The following is a 22,021-nucleotide window of genomic DNA, read 5'->3' as shown; positions in this document are numbered from 1 at the left end:
GATTCTGCAGGACCAAGGGGACATCCCCACTTGCTCTATATTCCCCTAATCCCTTTCTAGACCACATTCCACATACCAGGGACCTTAGAACTTCCTGATCAATGCACCACAAGACCGCCCTCAAGGGCTGCATAGCCCTCTTTCTCTGGTTCATCTGCCTGATAAGAGGGCAGACCACCAGAATGTACATCTCTGTCCTGAAAGATGGCCAAGCGCAGTGGTTTGTGGGAAGGTACATGGTGCTGGATGTACAGAATGAGCGTGCTTGATAGCAGGGCCACTTATCCTGATGCTGCCACATTACGGCCCTGACATACAAGGAGGCTGCAAATTCTTAAGGCAAATCTGAACTTCCAGATCTCCCTGTAGGACAAAATACATTTTACTTTATGTCTGTTAACTTGATACACAAACTTAAATAGGCACATGGACTACATGCCTCCATATGTCCTCTTGCCCCAGGCCCCTGAAGTGATAGGGTAGGCCCAGTTTCATGTATCTCCTAAGGAAATGACAAAATATCTTCTGCTCAGGATCATTAAGACATACCATGTCAAATCTCAAAGGAGAGATTTGGCTGAAATTTTGTGAAAGCAAGTAATAAATACAAGTTTATAAATACTTACTTAAAAAACTTTATAATATGTGTTTGCCATTTATTAGTTGTGTTGTATTTTAAAACTCCTAGTGTAAATACACTGCATTCCATGAAATAGATCTGTGAAAGTCTATATAACTGAAAAGACTGTAGAAGTTCTTTTTCTTTTTTAATGAAGCATTTTTCTTTGTCTTTAGAGTGGCATTTTCAAAGAAAAAAAATTGAGCCCTATTGCAGTTGAATGTCACAGTTTCTGACAATCCTTAATGGAGGATTCAAAAGGTTGTTGTCTGCCATGCATCAAAAAATTCATCCATATATTCATCTGTTCAAATAAATATCTACTGATCACCTACTGGCACCTCCAGCAGCCAGGTATTCCAACCAGCTTTTGGGCATTTGATGACAGGTAAGACATATAGGTAAGATGAAACTCAATTTTAACTGGAGGAAGGTTACAAATAAGAAATTATAATATTTGACAAATGCTGTGAAATTATTAGTGGAACACAGGGCTGAATACCTAGCCCAAGCTTGGAATGCAGGAAGGTTTCCCAAAGAGATGTCAGTCAGCCCTCTGAGCAGTCCAGGAGGAATTTATGGCAAAGCAGGTAAATAAAAATGTCTACTTAGAAGATTTCTAAATTCCATCAGATCGTGATATACAGGAAAAACAGATACAGGGGAACTAATATTTGTTCACTGCCAAGTAATTCGAAAGTGCTTCCACGTGTATTAAATAACTCATCTTCATGACAACATGGTCAAGAAGGTATTACACCATTTTATGGGAGAAAACAAAGAGGGAGGTTGAGCTAGTTGTTCATAGTTATGGGACTGGGAAGTGGTATGGCCTGGATTCAAACCCAAGAACAAGAGAGATTCCCTTCATCATTTATTTCAAGGATCACTAAACTGGAAAATCATGTTGAAATAAAACTTTGCCTTGTTCTTGCCAGTCAGTAAGTGTTGATCCTCTTTGAGAGAAATGAAGATGTGTATTTACAAAGCATACTTCAGTTTTTCATAGATGCTACCGATGACAGCATGTCGGAGTGTGCCCGGAATGGCAGCTGGCAGGGTTGGACATGTAGTCGAGATTTCCATGTTCTTGATTGGTAGTTGTTGGGCACCGTGTGTGTGCTGCCTAATTGCTTGTGGAGCTTTGTTCTTTAGCGTCACTTAATATTTTCATTCAAATGGACCCACCTTATCTCCAAAAACTAAAAGTGAGCACAGAGTATCTGCCCCTCGTTCTTTGAAAGGCCATATGTATGGCATACATATGTATGTATAGAGCCCGTTCTATAATCTGGCCTCAGATTATGGAATTGTTTCCTTCTTAACTGTCATCATCAGAATATGAAAATACACTTAGTAATATAGATCAAATGGTCAAAGAACTCACTTTTTTGATTACAGAAATAGAATGAGAAAGCTTCCAGGGTGTTGACTATGCAAGAAAATATGGTTTTTATACAATCTGTATGTATAGCCCTATGTATATGGGATATACATTTATACATATATATACACATACACATATATGTGTGTATTTTCTATATAATCATATATATAGCCTTATATAATTTGGGGCTATATTATGGTCCAAATGATACTTCTCAGAGGCACTCTTTATTTCCTTTAACTCCATAAAAGTGGAGGCTTAGAATTTTGAGGAGCTATTTGATCAAGGTTCATAGCTGGGATAGGGGCCTGCTCACAGGAAAGGCAGCTTATGTTCTGTACTCAAAATCTGACTTTAGGGAATGTGATGACATTGCAAAACTTAAATTTTTCTGAGTTTAACTAAGTCAGGGAAAATTCTTGAAGCTTTGATTATTACAAAGGAATGAGGGGCATGCTGCATAGAGTAATTAGCAAGGGCAATATAGAAGGGAAAGCACTTTAATAAAGGCTTGTATTCAAACAAGTTGATGCTTATATGTTTCTTTGTTCACTCAGATAGGGATAATACTATGAACAAAAAGTCCAACCAAGTGAAGAGGGAGAGATGACTAAGGTGAGGCCATTTAGATGGAGTGGTCATTGAAGGTATCCTCGAGGAGAGGAATCTGAGCAGACACCTGAATTGTGCGAAGAGTTCACCATACGGAGATCCAAATGAAGAAAACTTCAAGTTGAAGAATTAGCCAGAATAAGAGTTCTGAAGTAAAAATAAGCAGTGTAGATTTAAGGAAGGCCCAGAAAGCCAACGTGGCTTCAGAAGTATAAGAGAGGGAGGGAGCCTTAGTTGAGGAGAAAGAGAGAGAAAGAGACGGGCAGGTGTACAGATAACAGGGTAGTGCAGAACCAGATCATGTAAGCTCTGAATGTCATGTGAAAGAGTTTGGATTTTATCTGCAATGTAATGGGAAGCCACTGAGGAATTCTGAGCAGGAAGTGATATAATCTGATTTATATTTCCCAAGAGTTGCTCTGGCTAGGGTAATAAAAATGGATCAGAGGAGTATAAAGGTTAATGTCTGGAGACCAATTTGGAAGCTACAGCAACAGTTCAAGAGATGATAACAGAGACTGAAGTGATGCCAGGTAAGAAGGTGATACTGGGGCATGATTTGAGATAAGACAAAGTTGGAATTGAAAGGACTTTTTGGTAGGCTGATAATGGGTTAGGTTTTTGTCCCAAGTATTTAGGCAAATTGTGGCATCATTAGTTGAGCTTGGGAGGAACTGGGGGAGCAAAAAGCCTGGGGAGGAAAATAAAAGGTTTAATCTTAGACATGTTAGGTCTGAGATACCCACTGGACATTCAAGAGGAGCTACTGAGTGGACGGCTGGATAAACAAATTTGTACTCAATGGAAATATTAGGGCTGGCAGCAAGAATTAGTAGATACTATTATAGAGATGGTATATAAAACTTTGATGAAATCTCCAGCGGAGACCCCTGGAAGTGAATGTAGATAACAAAGAGAAGAGTGCTGAGCACTGAGTTCCAGGGCCCTATTCCAGTGTAGAGCTGGAAGGAGGAAAAACCAGCAAAGCAAACAAGAGTATGCTACTGGGATGGCATAGAGCAACTCAGAAGAATATCTCCTGGAAGTCAAGAAAGGATGTTTTAGTAAGGAGGGAGGTTATGATCAACCTTGTCAAAGTTGCTAAATGGATGAGTAAGAATATTGACTTACACAAAAAAAGAAAGTCCTACAGAAACATTAAACTAAAAATTAAGGGCTCAGTAGTAGTTACTTATGTGAACAACTGGGCTTATGCAAAGTCATGATTCTACAAATATTAATTGAACAGTCTTATTGTAAAATCCAACATTTAATTTAAAAATAGTGTGACAATTTGATAACAGTGTTTATGTCAACTGGAGACTTATCACACAAATAAAGCAATTAGCCCAGGCGCCAACCAGCCAATAGCCTTCTTGAAAGGCTACCTACAGGTGGAAGAGATGATTTTCTCCACTCTGAACAATTTCAGGAATTACTATGTGAGTTGTGTTGAGGCAAAATATGAAGAGTAGGATGCCACACTTTCATAAATGGGCTAAGTTCTCCTGTCAAAATGCCTACCACTGGTAAGTCTGTATCACTGTTATAATCAAAATTTTATACCCAAGTAAATGCCTATATGTTCCTTTCTGAATGTCACCACTACTTCTATTTCTTGGCTTCTCTGCAGACATTTGGTAAAACTACTGAATTCTGTGTAGAGTATTTCCTCCTTGGATGATTTGGAACATTCAAAATCAAGGCTGGTGTTCCTTTATCACACAATATGGCCTAAATGAATCATGCCCCAAAACTGGTACATATTCAAAGAACATGTTTAGGGAATATAAACCAATAGTTGTGTAAGTAAAATATGATTAGAATAGAAAACGTAGCACACAACAAAATAATCTAAAATCTAGTCTAAAGGAAACTATTCAAACATCCATTGCTCAGATCCTCTCCAGGTGGGTCAATAATGCATAGGTGTCTGATTACTGTCTAGATTATTTAATCAGTCTCTAAAATAGTGAGTGCTAGGCACACAGTAGGCACTCAATAAAGATTACAGTTGTTTTAGGAAGAAAATACGATCTTAGAATTTTCAAGTGAGCTTTATACTCTTTGGAATTCCATTTCTAATTGCTCCTCATAAAAGACTTGACCAGTACCAAAGTGGGGGCACTGTCTCGGTGCATAATGGTTTTGTTTATCCATAAAGTTCAAAAGGCTTTAGCAACCTAAACTTACACAATTTGATTTTCTTGTCATTGCTCTCCTTATACCATCAAAGATGGTGCTTTCTTTCCTATTTCAAACTCATAAAATTGCTAAAAATCTAAAACTCAATTTGCCACATTACTGCTAATTTGAATAATGGCTGAATAAAAGATAGGGAACGCTGAAGCAGCATTGATTTCTAAAACATTTTGCACTTTCCTCCTCCCTGTAAAGTAAAGCTCGGATGCTACGCACAATTACACAAGAAAATCAAGAAAGCCATTACATTCAGCATTTTGTCATGATCATTGTTACCATGGCAAAAAGTGGGCTTAGTTTAGCACAGCTGCTACGGATGAGGTCTGCTGGCCTTTTGTAAAGCTGAGTAACAATCTAATACCAAATTCCGTAGCCTGTCACTGTTTTGTTTTTGTTGTTGTTGTTTTCCCCAGGATAAGACTACTGTGCACAGATGCTACTGTCTCATTCCTTAATGATCTGGGCCAGTGTCATCTTATTATTGTATTCTCACTGTGGGCCAGTGACTGAGGAACATTGTTAATCTAGAAAGGTTACCCCTTGCCCTACCTCCTGTTCTAAGGGGAAAAAATGTGTAGTGTGAAAACTTGACACTTCAATAATAGAAAAAGCACCAAGTTTCAACAGTTGTACTATAAATGACAACTGAGATATACTGGAAAGGGCATGAGTTTGGGAGTGAGAAAGACAAATGCAGCACGGCTAACTGCATGGCATATTATTTTCTCTCTGAGAATCGGTTATCTGTAAAATGGGGGGGGGGGGCTACTTCCTTGTGAGGATTAGTTGAGAGAATACAAAGGCCCAGGCACACTGTGCATATTCAATAATAAAGCTTCCTTCCCTCCAACCCTTTCCTTTAATCCATGAGATTTCCATGCCTTCATGATGGTTGACTGAAGTTGGCAGGTAAACTGTTTTCTCTTGGAAGGCAAATCGTTTTGATATTTCTTACCTTTTGGATACTTTCCTCGGAGAGCTGAGGACAGGATAGTTTTAAATGACTTTAAATGACTGAGAATAAGCATATGTTACACATCAGAGGAATAAAAAGTCAGCATTGATATCATAATAGCCACCCTACCTTCCTATTCGTATTTTAAGTGATACCAACATTATTGCTGTAAAATGGGGAAGAGGAATATAGAGAGAGACTCCTCACTCTGGGAAACAAACAAAGGGTTGCAGGAAGGGGAGGTGTGGAAGGGATGGGGTGACTGGGTGACGGGCACATGATGGGATGAGCACTGGGTTTTATACTATATGTTGGCAAACTGAATTTAAATTAAAAAATGTAAACAAAAAAGAAAAGAGGGATACTAATTTTGACCTTGTGCAGAGATTTTTGGTTTTAAAAAAATGAAGTGACATTAGGAAAGCAGAGAAGTTTGAATTATCTGAGATGAATACATTAATCAAGTCTCTGCATTTACCAGAAACAAAGCCTAGCAGCATTTTTACCAGCTAAACAAAATACTGTTTTCTTAATGAGATTTCAGCTGTGTATCGTTTATCTTAAAGAGAAAAATGATGGGAACTTACCTATTCCAGTAGCTCCAGAACTGGTCGTGCAGGTAGGCATGGTGGCTACATTCATCACCAAATGAGGCTTTGCTTTCAATCCAGTGAATTATGTGCCCTTCCACAGCTAAAGAACAAAGCATTACTAATATGGAGCAGAGAAGGCAAGACTGGGAGATACTGAACTCAGTCTAGGCCTCTCTGCTTCACATGAATGAGCCGAAGCTCAGCCCTGGCTGATGTCGATGGTTATAACCACACAACCACGCATTGTACATGTTCTTTACGAAGACCACTGATGCTATGATCACATCCCTTTCATTTTCATCATCACTTTCAAAAGTCCCCTCCTGTCCTCCCACTGCCACTGCTGCCATAAGTCGACAAGTAACGTGAAAACAAACTCAAGTCAACCAGCCTGGCTTTTCAATGGGACCCTATTTAAAAATTCAGAATTTAGGAATGCCTGGCTGGCTCCACGGTTGAGCATCTGCCTTCAGCCCAGGGCATGATCCTGGAGTCCCGGGATCGAGCCCCATGTTGGGCTCCCTTCATGGAGCCTGCTTCTCCCTCTGACTGTGTCTTTGCCTCTTTCTGTGTATCTCTCATGAATAAATAAAATCTTTAAAAAAAATTCATCATTTAGATAAATGACCTGAAAAGTGGCACCCAAAACGTCTTCAGAAGACATGTTTAGCTCTCAAATATATGTGAATGTTTTTAAGGCAGAAGATTTCTTCTGAACCTATTATTTTCTGCTATTCTAAAATAATTTTTTTTCCCACAATTTCACCCTTTATTTAAAGCTGATCCGCTCTGGTAACATTTGCTAAAATTCACAAAAACTAAAAAAAAATTCTATGGAGAAAACACATCCCTTTTCCCTATAAACAAATGCATAAGAGAGTTTAAAGACTTACCAACTGGAACTTGTAAAATAAAGTCTGGTGTTTTGTCATAACCCTTTGCACGGAGCTGATCTTCATCTATGGGAAGAACAAATACTTATAACTGTTTCATTAACAAGACAGCAATATAATTGCTTTTCTTTCTTAAAAATTGTAAAAATTACTAATGCAGTCATACATATCTTTCTTATGCATGCAATGCTGTGTCAGAATAAATGAACTTTCTTAGCAAACCTGAAGCATAGATATAAAAATTCCTCTTTGTCCCTTCGGTATTTTTATGTCTTTATTATAAATATCATTAATTCAAGCTGTCACACACTACCTTTTTTGTAATTGAAAATACTCAAAATAATGAAATATACTTACTGATTAAAAGAAAAGGCTTTCACCACTGTGAATATCACTAATGTTATCAGCCAATATTGACAAGTTACAGTGAGGCACAAGCACAGTGGCCTTTACAATTATAGAACAAATGTTTTCATTAAAGCAATTAAGAAAGTTTAGTTTCAATTAGTATAACTATTCCTACACACAAGAACACAGAAAGGGCCAAGGACAATGAGATCACTACAGAGAATTAATTGCCCTGCTTAATTCCTTCGGTATGCCATTGTTTCTGGCATTTACCAGAGTTTTACAACTAACAATATGTAATTCTGAAAAGCAAATAGGCTTTGAGATGTTTTTCTAAGTCTGCTTGATTTCTTGATCCTCTGTAAATATCAACTATCCATGTAGAAGGAAAGGAGGCAGGAAACAGGGAGCTTGACAAAGTTGGAAAGAAACTAGCAAGGTGCTTGGTTTAAAAAAAAAAAAAAATCTCCCAATATTTTCTAAATGCTGTCCTTGACTTCTAATGGCATTACAATGTGATTTCTGAAATGAGGAGTTCTCCATTAGATTTTGGAGTGACCTGGTCATTCAATTCCAGACATGGCTTTCTATCTTCACCCAACCTCAACTAATGGCCCAACCAAGTAACAAGGAAGGCTGTGTGGTCTCTTAACACCTACTGGGCTGTTGACATTGTCATGCATCCCGTTCGCCTGCCTGCATCACCTTTGATTAAAATTAATGGCCCATTCCCAGTGTTGGGTAGCTTATTTCCAATCCATTTGTCAGCCCAAGACAGTGGTTTCATGGCCAATGTTCAGAAACTCTGTTTTAGAACACTCTTGTGTACATCTTGAAAGGTCAGCATTTTAAATGTAAATAACCTTTTAATGACAAGACATACTTAAACTAGATGTTTAAGTTAAATTTTGTTAAAAGTGGATGTCCTTTATCCAGATTTGGGAGGATTGATGCCAGAATTTAGAACAATCTCCCCTCCCTGAAATTAAAAAAAAAAAAAAACAAAAAAACAACGAACTATTGAGATAAGGAAATACAAATTTAAGTAATTTTACTTAAAAACAATTTGGAAAGCTGGACTGCAGAAGAACAAGACTGGAACAAATTTCTCTCCTTTCAATATACTGGCCATGACGAGACTATTTCATGGAAAAGACATTAAAATCAACTCAAGTGCCTTGAACTGATGTTCCCCGTAGCTGATGAACAGTTTTAAATGCTGAGCTGACATTAAAAAATGGAGACTAATATTTTATTAAAACTATTCTAGCTTGATATACCTTTGTAGATGTTAAAAAAAATCTATTTCAGTAAGAAAAATGATTATGTTTCTTATAGCAGCTCAAAACAAAATTTCAAAGGTCACCAAGCTATCCAAATGCACATACTAAAACTCCTATTAAGGCAGCTGCACTCCTGTTCCTGTGTACCAAAATTATCAACATAATACCTACAGTTTAAATTCTGTCACTTACTTACTGTGAAAAAAAACAACCCAAAACATGGGCAGAAAACATCAGGTGCGGCAAGGGAATCTTTCCATCTTTCAGTGGAAAACTTTGAAGTATAACCATGCACTTTCTCACTCCACCTTTTCTCCCCACCTCCCTCCCTCTCTCTCTCTCTCCCTTCCAGGTTGAAATTGATCCAATAGTAATTGTACCCAAAGGATAGTTTCTAGAAGTCTGTGTCACCATTAGTGATACCACTTTTTTTTTTTTTTAAATAGCAAAGAGGGTGTTTCACACATCTGAAATACCATGTTACTTATTGGATCTCTTCTCCATTATTTACTAAACTCTCACTGCCTCACCATCCCTGTTTCTGCCTTCACATTGTTACTTTCATCCTAGATTTCCTAAAAAAGAAGGAAGAAACAATGTGGGCAAAGTTTAGAGGAAATGACAGCATGAGTATAGGGAGTAGCATTATGAGCAGGTGGTCCTGCTCACCTGCTTTAGGCCCCAGGAAAAGTATCTAGCATGGATCATCCCATTGGGAGAAGTTTAAGGTCAGCCCCATCCTTCTGGCCTCCTTTCCTGGCCTCTGCATTATGTTCCTTTCCTGGCGTCCAAATCTCGATTCCTTACCAACATTATCCAAACCACTGGGTATGGATTTCAATTTTGGTTGACCATCTTGTTGGGGTTCCAACTCCACAATCTTGAGGTTATGGCTCAGTCACCAGCCCACACTTCCCTTCTGCTTCATTCTGTCTTCATTCCTTGTCTTATTGTGCTTACTCCCTGTTTCCCACATACTGGGTACAAAGCATGTGCTCTGAAGACAGGGAGTGTTTCTTTTTTGTTTTTAAAACCTATCCATTACCCCACTCTTACCACCAACATGTGCTTTGTATTTAACATTCAAATGGCTAAGTGAAAAAAATACAAGTGCATTTGAAAGAATACCCATGTTTCCCACAAAGCCTACCTAGACTGAATTAATGATTTTCTTTCCTGATTTAACTTCTTATTAATCAGCAAGGCACAGGGACAACAAATGTGGCCCAAAGTTCAAAGTTTATTTGGTATCTTTTACTGCTATCTTTTATCCTCGGTCCCAATCTGAGGTTCATCTCTATCATCAAAGGAGCTGCATCCCTTTTTTCCTTAATACTCATGGGAAGTTATCCTACTTTCTTTTTTCTTTGATCTGCAATATTTTAAATAATATTGGTATTTTCTATTCCTTAAAGTATGTACAGAGTTCCTCACAAACAACAATCTGGGCCTAGTACCCCTATGGTGGGGCAGCTCTTTGGTTACTTTTCCCATTTCTTTGATGGCTACTGATCTGTAGATTTTTGTCTCTTCTACAGTCAGTTTTGGAATTTATATTTCCCTTGAGAACTACACCTTTCATGAAGGTTCTTATAGTTCTTTGTACATATTGGAGCCAAATGGTTACTTAGGGTTCTTTGAACTTCCCAAGTAGAAAACTGGATGTTTAAGTAACCTAAAGTGTTCTTTAAGAAAAAAAAAATCAGAATTTTTAAAAAAAGTATGAATATTAACTACAAAGGGCAAAAATGAGTAATAGCAATGTTTTAGAATAGCACCTTTGATATAACTTCCCAAAATGCTGGATCAATATGAAATCTATCTCCAATCCTGTATAACTAACTTATTTGGTGAATAAGCAGGCTCATATTTAAGGTGTATATTAAAAATGCCCAATATATTTCATAACTACCAAGCTTGTTAATGTCACAGTTCAATGTTCATTATCAGAATATTCTTGTTTAAAAGCAGACCTCTTAGGCTCGAGATTCACAAAATGTGGGATTTTTAGATAACGTGTGTGACTCATGAAACAGTATTTCTGAGCTTTTAAAGTCTTAGAGATTACTAGTTCAATATTCCAACTTACACATAAGTGGCCCAGAGGAATTAGGTGACTCACCAAGACCTAGGCCTCTCAGATGGCCAAAGATACAGGTAAGAGCCTGCGTGAATCACATTCTAGTTCATCCTAACAGACCACATACCATTTTTAATTATGGCAAATATTTAAATTTGATCACATGTGACTTTTATGAAGTAGTAAAAAAAATTCTTATTCTCCTCCTAGAGGATCTTGAAGCACAGGAGAGGTGATGGTCATCTGTCCCATATTATTTAGGTGCAATGTGCCTAAAGAGGAAATGAACTAGATAATCTTTTGATTTCTAGTATTTCAATGCCCTCTCTCCAACTCAAGTTTTTTAAAAAAATGAAACTGCATCCACTGATAAAACTGATATTACATTTTTAAAAGCAACCCAGATCTTCATTTATTTTTAAGTTGTCAGGCCTAACCTTTGGAGAATATTTTAAAAAAGGAATTACACATACGTACAGAACACTGTGAAAGTTTAATTTCTCAGGCCTTTTAATTATCCTCTCCTCTAAATGCCCTAAAATACCCCAAACAATTAGGTACTAATTACACAATTTCTTTTTCTAAAATAAAGGGCTGATTTTGATTCAGAGAACAAAACACATCTGAAACTAGTTACATATACTTAAGCATCATAGAGGGATATGAGAACTACCAAGGAAAAGTCTGAGGTTTTCATTTGTTTGTTTTATTAAAAGGCCTTAAAATTTTAAGAAATAGTTTTTTCCCCCAGGAAAATTATGCAAAATTCCAGTTCGTAACATCTGAAAATGAAAGGTAACATTCTGACGTGACCTTTTATCTATGCCTTTGTCAAAAGGTTTCAAAAATGCTAGATTAAAATACATTGTATGATAAAAAGCACTTAACACCTATTACATTTCTACTAAATTGAGGAAAGGCAAAGATATACATGAATACAAATGAAAACTACAGTATATTTTTCTATTCTAGTATTTTGTTTTTGTTTTTCTTTTTTTCCCCAGACACTCTTATGCGATACCTGGAGCCATGACCTTTGTATCCATATTTTTATGTTCTCAGAGAATGAGTTACACAGTCTTTTCTACTCAGTGTAAGAAGTCAGCAATGTTTCAGTAATGGATGTTACTATGATAGGCATATTATGTGCAAAGGTACACAGAACAGATATGCATTTAATGGGGAGACCCACAGCACAGATAAATGAAATCTTTAGAGAACCTCAAATTTCATTACAACCATTAGTTTCAACCTTTTCCCCCAAAGCCTCTTATCAAAGCTACTAACGGAATACAACTGACTGCTTTGACCTTGTCCTTTGTTTATGTCTTCAGGGGACAATACTAGTGAAAACTGAAGTGCCCTAAAGATAGGAAACAAATGGGAGGTCACAAAGCCGGGACTGTACAAAGTGGAGCTGAGCCGGCTGGTCCCTGCCAACCAGTGGCTGTGGAGACAGGAGATACGATTGTCAACAATAGAAGCAGAACTCTTCTATATTGTATACAACATTCTGAAGTCTTTGGGTTTCATGCCACAAAAAGAGGGATACACCAGAATGGTAGAGTGAGTTGTTGGAAAGGCACTGACTGGGGCCAGTTTCCTTTAAACAGAACAAGGGCATTGGACGGTCACTTTTCTTTCCAGCTCCCAAATTCTGAGCAATGTTAGCCCTTATTCCAGTTTTTTTGTTTGTTTGTTTTTGTAGCTGTAGTCATTGATGTCAGACCCTTTTGCAGGGCCAACTCCATCTGTCCCAGAACCAATCTCAATGAAGAAAGGAAAAACTAGCAGTTCTGAGACAAAAAAGGATCTTCTACATACACACACACTCTAGAACAGTCTCACAACACACTTGACTCCCAGTGCCTTTTGATTTTGGGGACTAAAGCGCCAACCTGCAATTAATTTTCTGTGGAGTGAGATATTTGATTTTTTTTTTTTTTTTTTGTCCTGCATCCCATTCTGTCTGGCACTGCCATCCTACTCTTACAATATGATTCTGGTGAATGACCCAATAATGTAACCCCCGAAACCATCAACTTCAGGGGTAGACACTTGTAGCTGATTAGAGCCCTTCCTCAGAACCACTATCTGAAAGAATAGAATCACAAAAGAGAATCAGTGACTTGTTTCTGGAATTAAGAAGTCTTAGGAATAAGCAAACTAGCAACTAGGAGGGATCATCTTTATTGCCTAAGAATGAAGCCAACACAGAAAAAAGAAGAGGGAGAGAAGAGATATTGATGACATTGCTTTTTGTATTCTGGATTCTATACACACCAGAAGCAACCTTCTCTCCTTTGGACTTTCCAGATATACTGTTAAACCAGTAAGTTCCTCTTGAGTATGTGTAGAATTTAGTTTGATTAGATTTTGGACACAGCCAAAGGAGTTCCAATATCTCATCATGTGGCCAGGAAAGCAGACAATCAGCAGACATAATGAGGGAGGGGCCCAGGGCAGAAAGACTATTATAGTAAGTGGACAGGGCAACCTGTCACCAAAGTTCCAGAGAGTGTGTTGTCTTCTAGCAGCATCTCTCTCTCTCTCTCTCTCTCACTCTCCATGGTTCTTTCCTCTTAGTCCCAGGGAGAAGCACACACAGCATATTCAGTAGGGGAGGAGGAGGATCCTGCACCATGACAATTTCCCCAGGAAGGAAGGACCCAGTTCCCCTATCCCATTTCCAATATCATATTCCCATTATTCTGAAATCTGTATCTTATTTTCAACCTTCAGAGAGACAGGAATTTAAATACCTGATACCTTATGAAATACCCAACCATGTCAATTCTCTTCAGCCTATGTAATCATGTTTTATTTCTAGTTTCTTATTCTCTACTGCTAACATCTGCACATAAACACAACCTTAGCACTCTAAATCTCATCTGTTCCCGCTGCCTGTTCTTCACTTGAAGTCATAATCCCTTGTTTGTCACATCATAATCACTCCCCCAACAGAGCACTACTGCTTCAGGTGGGGAATGAAACAGCAGGAGCAGATGAACTCTTAGAAACAAAGATCCTCATTTACTTATTTTTTTTCCAGCAAGGGCCATCCCTCACTAAGCCTACCTGGCTTTACAGATTATACCCTCCTGGAGTCCCACAGAGTAATACACGAATGCTAGAAAAGCACCTATGATATGCTGGTTTGCCATAAAGCAAGACCAAACACAGGAGGGTGAGGCATGGATAAAGCAACTGCCTCTCAGGTGTCACTCAAAATAATTGTTAGCTTCTACTAACAGGGCAACATTCACTGGCAAGAATAAAATATCTCCAGAGCCACCCTTATTAAGCCAAATGTAACAAGAATTTGCACCACACAGTGGCTGTGGGAGCCCCTAATGAAAGTCCCTCTGACCTGGAGACATGCCAGCCCATGGAGGATGAATGGTTTGTCTCCAGTCTCTGGGATAAACTCTTTCAGAGCCTCTGACAATGCAAACAGTCTTGTCATCTTCTTACTATCCCTGTATTTCTTTCCTCCCTTGTCTTTTGTCCAAAGCTCCTCCTTACCCCTGAGAAGAAGGTGGGGGGCCTCATTAATCACTGGAGAGATAAAAATCACAACATCTCCATCAGTAGTTATAGTATATTTTCTATCTTGATATTAGAAATGGAACAAACCCTTAGTAGAGGAGATAAGGATGATTGCAATGCTTGCTGGCCAACTTAATAAAGGTTAGGAAGGGCTCTTTGTGCATCTACGCCAAGGAACAGGCAGCAGGTTCTTCACATCTCAGACTTTTAAGTGCTGATAAAGAAATGTTAATTCTATATTAACAGTCCTTGGAAAGAATGGATATGAACTTACCTGAAACTTATTTGAAATTTTTCTGGAAGGCTCTATGTTTGATTCAACTTTTATTTTTTTAGTCCCTAATGGTGCCTGCTTAAACTAAGTAACGTAAAAGGTATCAGTCTGCTGAACCAACAAAAGAAAAGGTTGGTTAGCATAGAGTAAGATGACCAAACTAATGAGCTCACCTAGCCAGACTAGATGCACATGGTAACAGGAATGTGCTGGTGAGACAGCAGATGAGTAAGTGAAATTCTATCACCACTTCAGGAAAGGTAGCTTATGAGCCAGGAGTATTTTCTTTCAATGTAAAGGGTAGCTATTGATTTTTAATATAATCTATATCTTTCTTTCAAAAGTTTAACAGAAGGAGCATGACAACAGTCTTGGATGTATTTATTTTCATTATCAAGACCATCTCAGTAAGGTAAGGACTTATTGAGATGCACCAGAGGTGGAACCATATTCTTACTGGGTTGGACACAGCAATAGTTTGCACCACTGTAAGCATCCAGAGGGTACGGAATGCTTATCATCATTTTCATACTAACTAGTATAGAAAACACACTCAAAAAAGTTAGTTAAAAATAATGCATGAATAATAAATAAATAATTATAAGAACTCTGAGAAATTGCTAGAAATTACCTGTATACATTTGTTTACATCTTATCTCCCTACCTGACTCCAGAAAGGCAGGACTTCATCTGACTTAATGTCTAGTTCCTAATAAATACTACCTAACTTAATCACTTATTTTTGGAATAAACGAATAAGTGTATGAATAAAATATATTTTTTTAGTTGGAAAAACTAAACATTTATTCAACTTTGATTTCTCTGAATACAATGTATTTATCCCCAGAAGTACAAATGGATACATTTATAAAATAGGATAAATCCAAGAGTATACACAAATCTTCAATGAAAATGGCTCTTCCTTTTTTCTTTCCAATAGTGTCCAGTTAAATCTTGTGCCATACCAATTGCTCAGTATATGGTTATGGATCAAGGAAATTCAAAATATTATTAGGGTTAAGACAAAGGTTATTTTTATCTTTTCTTTCTTATTGGTAAAAGAGGTCACATAAAATGCATATTTTATAAAATTACATATAGAGCACAATGAATGGAGAATTTAGAATAGGATAAAGACTTTCAGGGAAGTCATAATTTTTAAGGAGAGTTAATATGTAAAAATAAGAATCCTTGTCTTTTGAACGTAGTGGCCAGATTCGAAACCAACAGAATGAGAAAGAGAAACAGAAAAAGAGAGAGAAAGAGAGATCAATTTTACTTTTGCTTATAAAACAAAGTAAAACAAACATGTTTGTAATGTCTCTGTAACAAAATTCAGGATGTATATACATATGTAAACAAGAAAATATCAGATTAGTGGCCTATTTATAGACCAGTATTTTTTTTTTGGTTGATTTAAAATGATAATCTATCTAAATTTACCTGGCATAGTACTTTAGATCTAATTAATCACTGTAAAGGGGTATTTACAAGGTAAAAGAAAAACCCTAGAACAGTATTTCACACAAGGCTTTGAATTTTCATGCTTTAACTTGTAAATAAACAAGTAATAGTTCAGTACTACATTAAATGCTTAAAATGCACAGAATAAATTACCTTCTTTGTATGCTACTGCTAAGAAAATGCTTAAAAACAGCACTGAGCTTATAGAGTCAGCTAAACATCCTATAATAGGATGTATAATTTGAACGATGTTCAAATAAACATCGTTTATTTGAAAGATCAGTTAAGTATGACCTTTGGGTATGCTTCAATAAAATAATTATCTAAAAAAATAAAATAAAATAAAATAAAATAATTATCTCTAGACTCTATAAGCACAGAGAACTAGATGAGACCCATGAAGAGTAAGTCCCCTTTCTGAACTTGTATGCAAGTGCTAATGACTCCTTGGCCATGTTTCTGCATTGTCTTTGCTGGCCATGGTCAATCCAGTTTAACACAGTTCCCAGAATCAAGGGAGGTAAGGACCTGGGACTCAGTTTAGACCACATGTAAGTCTTCTATTCTTCTTCCCTTTTGGGGGTCTTCCAGTCCTCAGGAAGGAAGCAGAGCAAAGCTAGGCTAAGCAAAGAAATGGTGTCAAGGGCCTGACTACCCATTAGCATATGATATCAAGAGAGTAACATCAAGCAGTCCTGGATATATGACATCTTAGTTGGTGACTTAAAAACAGTAAAATCAATTTGGCCATGCTACATTGCCACAATCTGAGTGATCAATGTGATCACACATATTGAAATGCCATAGTTCTAAGAAAAAAGTCATGGTGCATCAAGGGTCATCCATTCCAATTGGTTCTGAGACATTATACATTCTATGTCTGGTTAGACTTTATTTTCCTGCAAGATTGTTTCTTGTTTGTAGTCCTCTTCAATGGACAGAACTAAGAAATATGGGTGCTATATGTGCATACACGGATACATATAAATATGTATGTTCATATACACACATATACAACTATATACATATTTAATTTTTTAACCTAACTGACCCGTGAATTTATGCTGTTACTTCCATTTTTTGGATTAGATTTAAAAAGGTGATTTCTAGGGGCACCTGGGTGGCTCAGTCAGTTAAGCATCTGATTCTTTTTTTTTTTTTTTTTTTAAGATTTTACTTATTTATCCATGAGAGACAGAGAGAGAGGCAGAGACATAGGCAGAGGGAGAAACAGGCTCCCTGTGGGGAGCGTGATGCGGGACTAGATCCCAGAACTCCAGAATCATGACCTGAGCCAAAGGCAGATGTGCAACCACTGACACACCCAGGTGCCCCAAGCATCTGACTCGATCTCAGCTCCAGTCTTGATCTTAGGCTCATGAGTCAAGCCCTGTATTGGGAACAATTTATTAAAAAGTAATTTAAAATAAATAAAAGATATAAAAATAAAAGATGATTTCTATCTAATTTACCTTCCTTCCCTAGGCTGAACATTTCAGCTGTCCTTACGTGAAAAAACGTGCTACTCTTACAGACTGAAATTTAATTCACTAATTTGAGGCCATTTTCTTAATTTATCAACTTTCTTTAGAAAATAGAGAATTGAGATTATTTTTGAGATCTCTTACCTTAAAATTACCAATAACCTTAAAACACACTCAACTCCATTCTCCAGTTCATTAATAAAAATATTGAATGCTAAGGCTTAAAACGGACTTTTTGCAGGCCTGTCTTCAACATCCTTCCCTAATTGATGTAAGACCATTCTGTGGACTTTCTTTGGCCAAATCTTTATCCATTCTGGAACAAAGGTTGTATATATAATCTAATATTCTGTGATTTTTTTTCAACCTAAAAAAACCCCACTATGCTAACTTAAATATCTACATAAAACATGTGCACTGGGGATCCCTGGGTTGCTCAGTGGTTTGGCGCCTGCCTTTGGCCCAGGGTGTGATCCTTGAGTCCTGGGATTGAGTCCCACGTCGGGCTCCTTGCATGGAGCCTGCTTCTCCCTCTGCCTGTGTCCCTGCCTCTCTTTCTCTCTCTCTCTGTGTCTCTCATGAATAAATGAATAAAATCTTAAAAACAACAACAACAACAGATGTGTACAATGCACATTTAGGTTTGCATAGAATCTTTAAAATTACCACATTTACAATGGAGAAGAGGAATTAATTCATTGTAGAGTGCTTTATGGTTTCTGTGATCAGTTATCACATGTATGCCCTTCAAGGCTTAATTTTAATGCTTCAGATGTTGAAAGAAATAATAATCTGTAACAAGATTCCACATTGGCACACACACTAAATAACAAGTCCATGTACACTCGTGAGATTTTAAAAAATCACTATATCTATGGTGACAATGTCTCGCATAAAAATAATAAAAGCTTAATATTTAGCTTTCAAGTAAAAGGACACTCTGATTCCATACATGAGACAAACATATCCAACATGAATTTTTCTAACTATCCTTTTTAACATATAAAACATTTTACAGACAATATTTCTTTTGTTTCTTTCTCTCATAAAGCCTAGATTATTGCTAATATCTCATGACACCAAAGGTAATACTGCAACAGATATTAATGCATTTTTTCAGCCACTTATTCCATAAAATATTAATTGCAAGCCTGTGCACGTGCTGTATATACAGGGATTAGGTAACTGAGTTCCTGCTCAGTTCTAAATCAATAAAAGATAACATGCACAGCATCAATCATCGTTCCCTCTTCCTTTAGTACATACTAACTGCGAGTGGAAGATTTAAAAAATATATATTTAAGCACTTATGGAGATATTACAAGCTAGAGAGAATGTAAGTAATACCTACCTAGGAAGGACAGGTTTTTCTCCAGAAGCAGGTCTCTCAGCAGGACTTCATGCTCATGACCAATGGCACTGAGAAGTTTGTTAAGGAGGGTAACACAGGTGGAATTATACAATCAAAAATATGCTAATAACAGGTCTCTACTGAGATGAAATAGAAAATAGAGTAATCATAGCAACTATTTCCACCTTTAGCCCACATCTCTGAGGAATGAGATTTCTACATACATGCCCTCCTTTAAATGATTCAATGGAATCTTCCAATTTCTATAATGTTTATATGCATTTGGGCAAATAAAGATTTGTAAATGGATGTGTACCTTATCTTCTTTTGAAAGGAGGGAGGGTCATTTGAAACATCCTTAGTAGGTTAAAAATCCCTCAATTCAGTTTAATACATTTATTAAACACTTACTAAGCACAGCAAAGAATACCTTTAAAGCTAAGGAGTTTCCAGTCCTACTGAGTTCCATAAATCTTCTACGAATCCATACTTCCATACTTGTCCCACAGCCAGCATTTCTAGCCCCTGTCCCACTTTCAGCCTATGGTTGGTGATCTTCTGTAATGGGGGAAGCCAAACAGCTGACTTGTTGAGAATTCTATACACTCTGGAGGAAAGAGTGCATGTTGCAAAGGGCTGTGGGTTAGGGTGCAGGTGCAGAGGCTGCTTCAAGTCTTTCTCTTGTGTGTGCGAGCACACACATACTACCATATGCATAGAAATAGATATGTACAGGCACACGTCAATTCTTTGAATGATTACTAGGAGTTAGGCACTATGTTAAGTGCTTTATATATGTTACTTCATCCTTAGGTTTTATCATCCTTATTTTATAGATGAGGAAACCCAGGCTTGGTTGGAAAAGAATCTGCACATAGTCATACGGTTCACATGTGGCAAAGCAGAGGATCAGAATATGATATCGACAAAGCCTTTTGTATGACCTCCATACAACTTCTTGAAAAAATATTAAAATTATGTAAAAATAATTGATTCTAGCTAATATTTCTTAAATACTGTACACTAAGCCTCGGTCTTAAACACTTGGGGTACCACCATTTTTTTTTGGTAAGTCCTCAATAAACTTTGGTTATTTTATTGTGATAGTTTCACAGCTTCATTACATTTAGCTGCTCACACATGCATATACCATTTGTTTCACCAACATCTTTGGTTACTAACAAAACCACGCTGTTCAAACCAGAACATAGAAGTCATGGACTTTCTCTTATAAACCTCTCAATACATTGGCAACTCTTGTTGGTGTCAACTTAAAACTAAATACAATAATTCACCAAACTTTTACTACTTACTCTGCTACCATCCTAGCCTATCATTTGTAAAAACTTTTTTAAATTAAAAAAATTTAACTACAGTATATTTAAAATAGTGTTCTATTAGTTTCAGATGTACAATAAAGTGATTCAATACTTCTGTACATCACCCAGTGCTCATCACCAGTGTATTTCTTAATCTCAGCACCTATTTCACCCATCCTCTCACTCACCACCCTTCTGTTCTCTATAGTTAAGAATCTGTTTTCTTGGTTTGTCTCTTTTTCCTTAGCTCTTTTGTTTCTTCAATTACATATATGAATGAAATATGGTATTTATCACTGGCTTACTTCACTTAGCATTATACTCTCTAGATCCATTCATGTCATTGCAAATAATTTCATTCTTTTTATGACTGAATATTCCATTGCGTGTGTGTATGTGTACATAAACCACATCTAATTCCTATCTATTGATGGACACTTGGGCTGCTTCCATATCTTGGCTATTGTAAATAATGCTATATAAACATAGGGGTGCATGTACCCCTTCGAATTAGTGTTTTAGTATTTTGGGGTAAATATCCTGTAGTGTAGTCACTGGATCATAGAGTAGTTCTATTTCTAACTTTTTGAGAAACCTCCATACTGTCTTCCACCATGGCTGAGCCAGTTTGCATTCCCACCAACAGGGCAAGAGGGTTCCTTTTTCTCCATATTCTCCCAACATTTGTTTCATATGTTATTGACTTTAGCCACTCTGAGAGGTGTGAGGTGATATCTCACTGCAGTTTTGATTTGCATTTCCACTTGGGGTATCATCTTCTATAACATTCACCACCACCACATAAATAGGTACTATTACTAGTCCCATTTTTGTGATTATGGAAAGCAAGTTTCAAGAAGGCTGAGGAACTTTCTGATGGTCGCATGACTGGTAAATAATTAAATCAGGATTAGGACTTGGAATTCTGTTCTATTTTTCCAAAAGGATGAAACTGCACAAAGTATGAAAAGGAGTGTTATCCTATTCTGATACTTTGATTCTGTCAAAAGCATTTGGTATAAATTATCTGACTCTCCAGTGGATAGTGTCAACTTGGTCGTATCACTCCTCAGCTTAACAGAGACCCTTTGATTCTGATCATGCACTGTAAGAGTGCAATGCAATTTAAAAGAAATAAAATGTATGCATTTTTGTTTAAAAAAATCCTAGAGAATTATCTACCCTTTATCAACACACATTTAAATCATAATTCAAGAGATGTGGCCACTCATGTCCACTGTCAAAATGAGCCCCAATTCATCATCATTGCAATTTTCCTTGCTGTCCCCTCCCCCAACCATGCATGTAGCTGTGCTTATTTAATTTCTAATTGGAACCAGAATAAAGGAACGAATTTTCAAATCACAAAATTTTATACATGTGCAGAGTCAAGTGAAGACATTTGATGAATACCTCTCAGTGGTCTCTCATTATTAGGGGCATCCCACATGTTAGAACTCAATTATTTACTTCTGATCCACATAAATGCGCTCTCACTTTTATTGTTGTAAATTATTTACATCTAAAATGTTGAATCATGAAATTGAGGTTACTGATAGTACAGAAATGAAACCCACAGCATTTTAAGCTTCCTGGATCATTATCTTT

At 37.1% G+C, this 22,021-nt stretch overlaps 1 protein-coding gene and 1 long non-coding RNA gene across 16 annotated transcripts in view; one reads left to right on the top strand and one right to left on the bottom strand.

The window, feature by feature from the left end:
• CDIN1 (CDAN1 interacting nuclease 1) overlaps positions 1-22,021 on the bottom strand; it is a 227,512-nt gene that overhangs the window by 106,741 nt on the left and 98,750 nt on the right. For 14 of the 15 annotated variants that reach the window (XR_005381433.1, XR_005381434.1, XR_005381432.1 and 11 more), the window contains 3 exons: positions 19,095-19,162; positions 7,262-7,327; positions 6,363-6,468 (listed from right to left, as the gene is read on the bottom strand). Coding sequence is in view for 10 of the 15 variants with exons in the window: in XM_038579980.1 (XP_038435908.1) it covers positions 6,363-6,468; positions 7,262-7,327; positions 19,095-19,162 (240 nt within the window). In the remaining 5 variants the exon portion in view is untranslated. The remainder of the gene's footprint in view (positions 1-6,362; positions 6,469-7,261; positions 7,328-19,094; positions 19,163-22,021) is intronic. The other variant, XM_038579986.1, reaches the window with a different exon arrangement.
• On the top strand, positions 12,213-20,075 carry LOC102154276. Its single transcript, XR_005381437.1, has 3 exons — positions 12,213-13,304; positions 15,140-15,207; positions 19,931-20,075. It is a non-coding gene; the product is annotated as an uncharacterized LOC102154276 (long non-coding RNA).

The sequence above is a fragment of the Canis lupus genome, chromosome 30, assembly GCF_011100685.1.
Source record: "Canis lupus familiaris isolate Mischka breed German Shepherd chromosome 30, alternate assembly UU_Cfam_GSD_1.0, whole genome shotgun sequence".
Classification (NCBI taxonomy): Eukaryota; Metazoa; Chordata; class Mammalia; order Carnivora; family Canidae; genus Canis; species Canis lupus.
The sequence above is the reverse complement of the archived record's forward strand: the minus strand, read 5'-3'. Positions and strand labels throughout refer to the sequence as shown.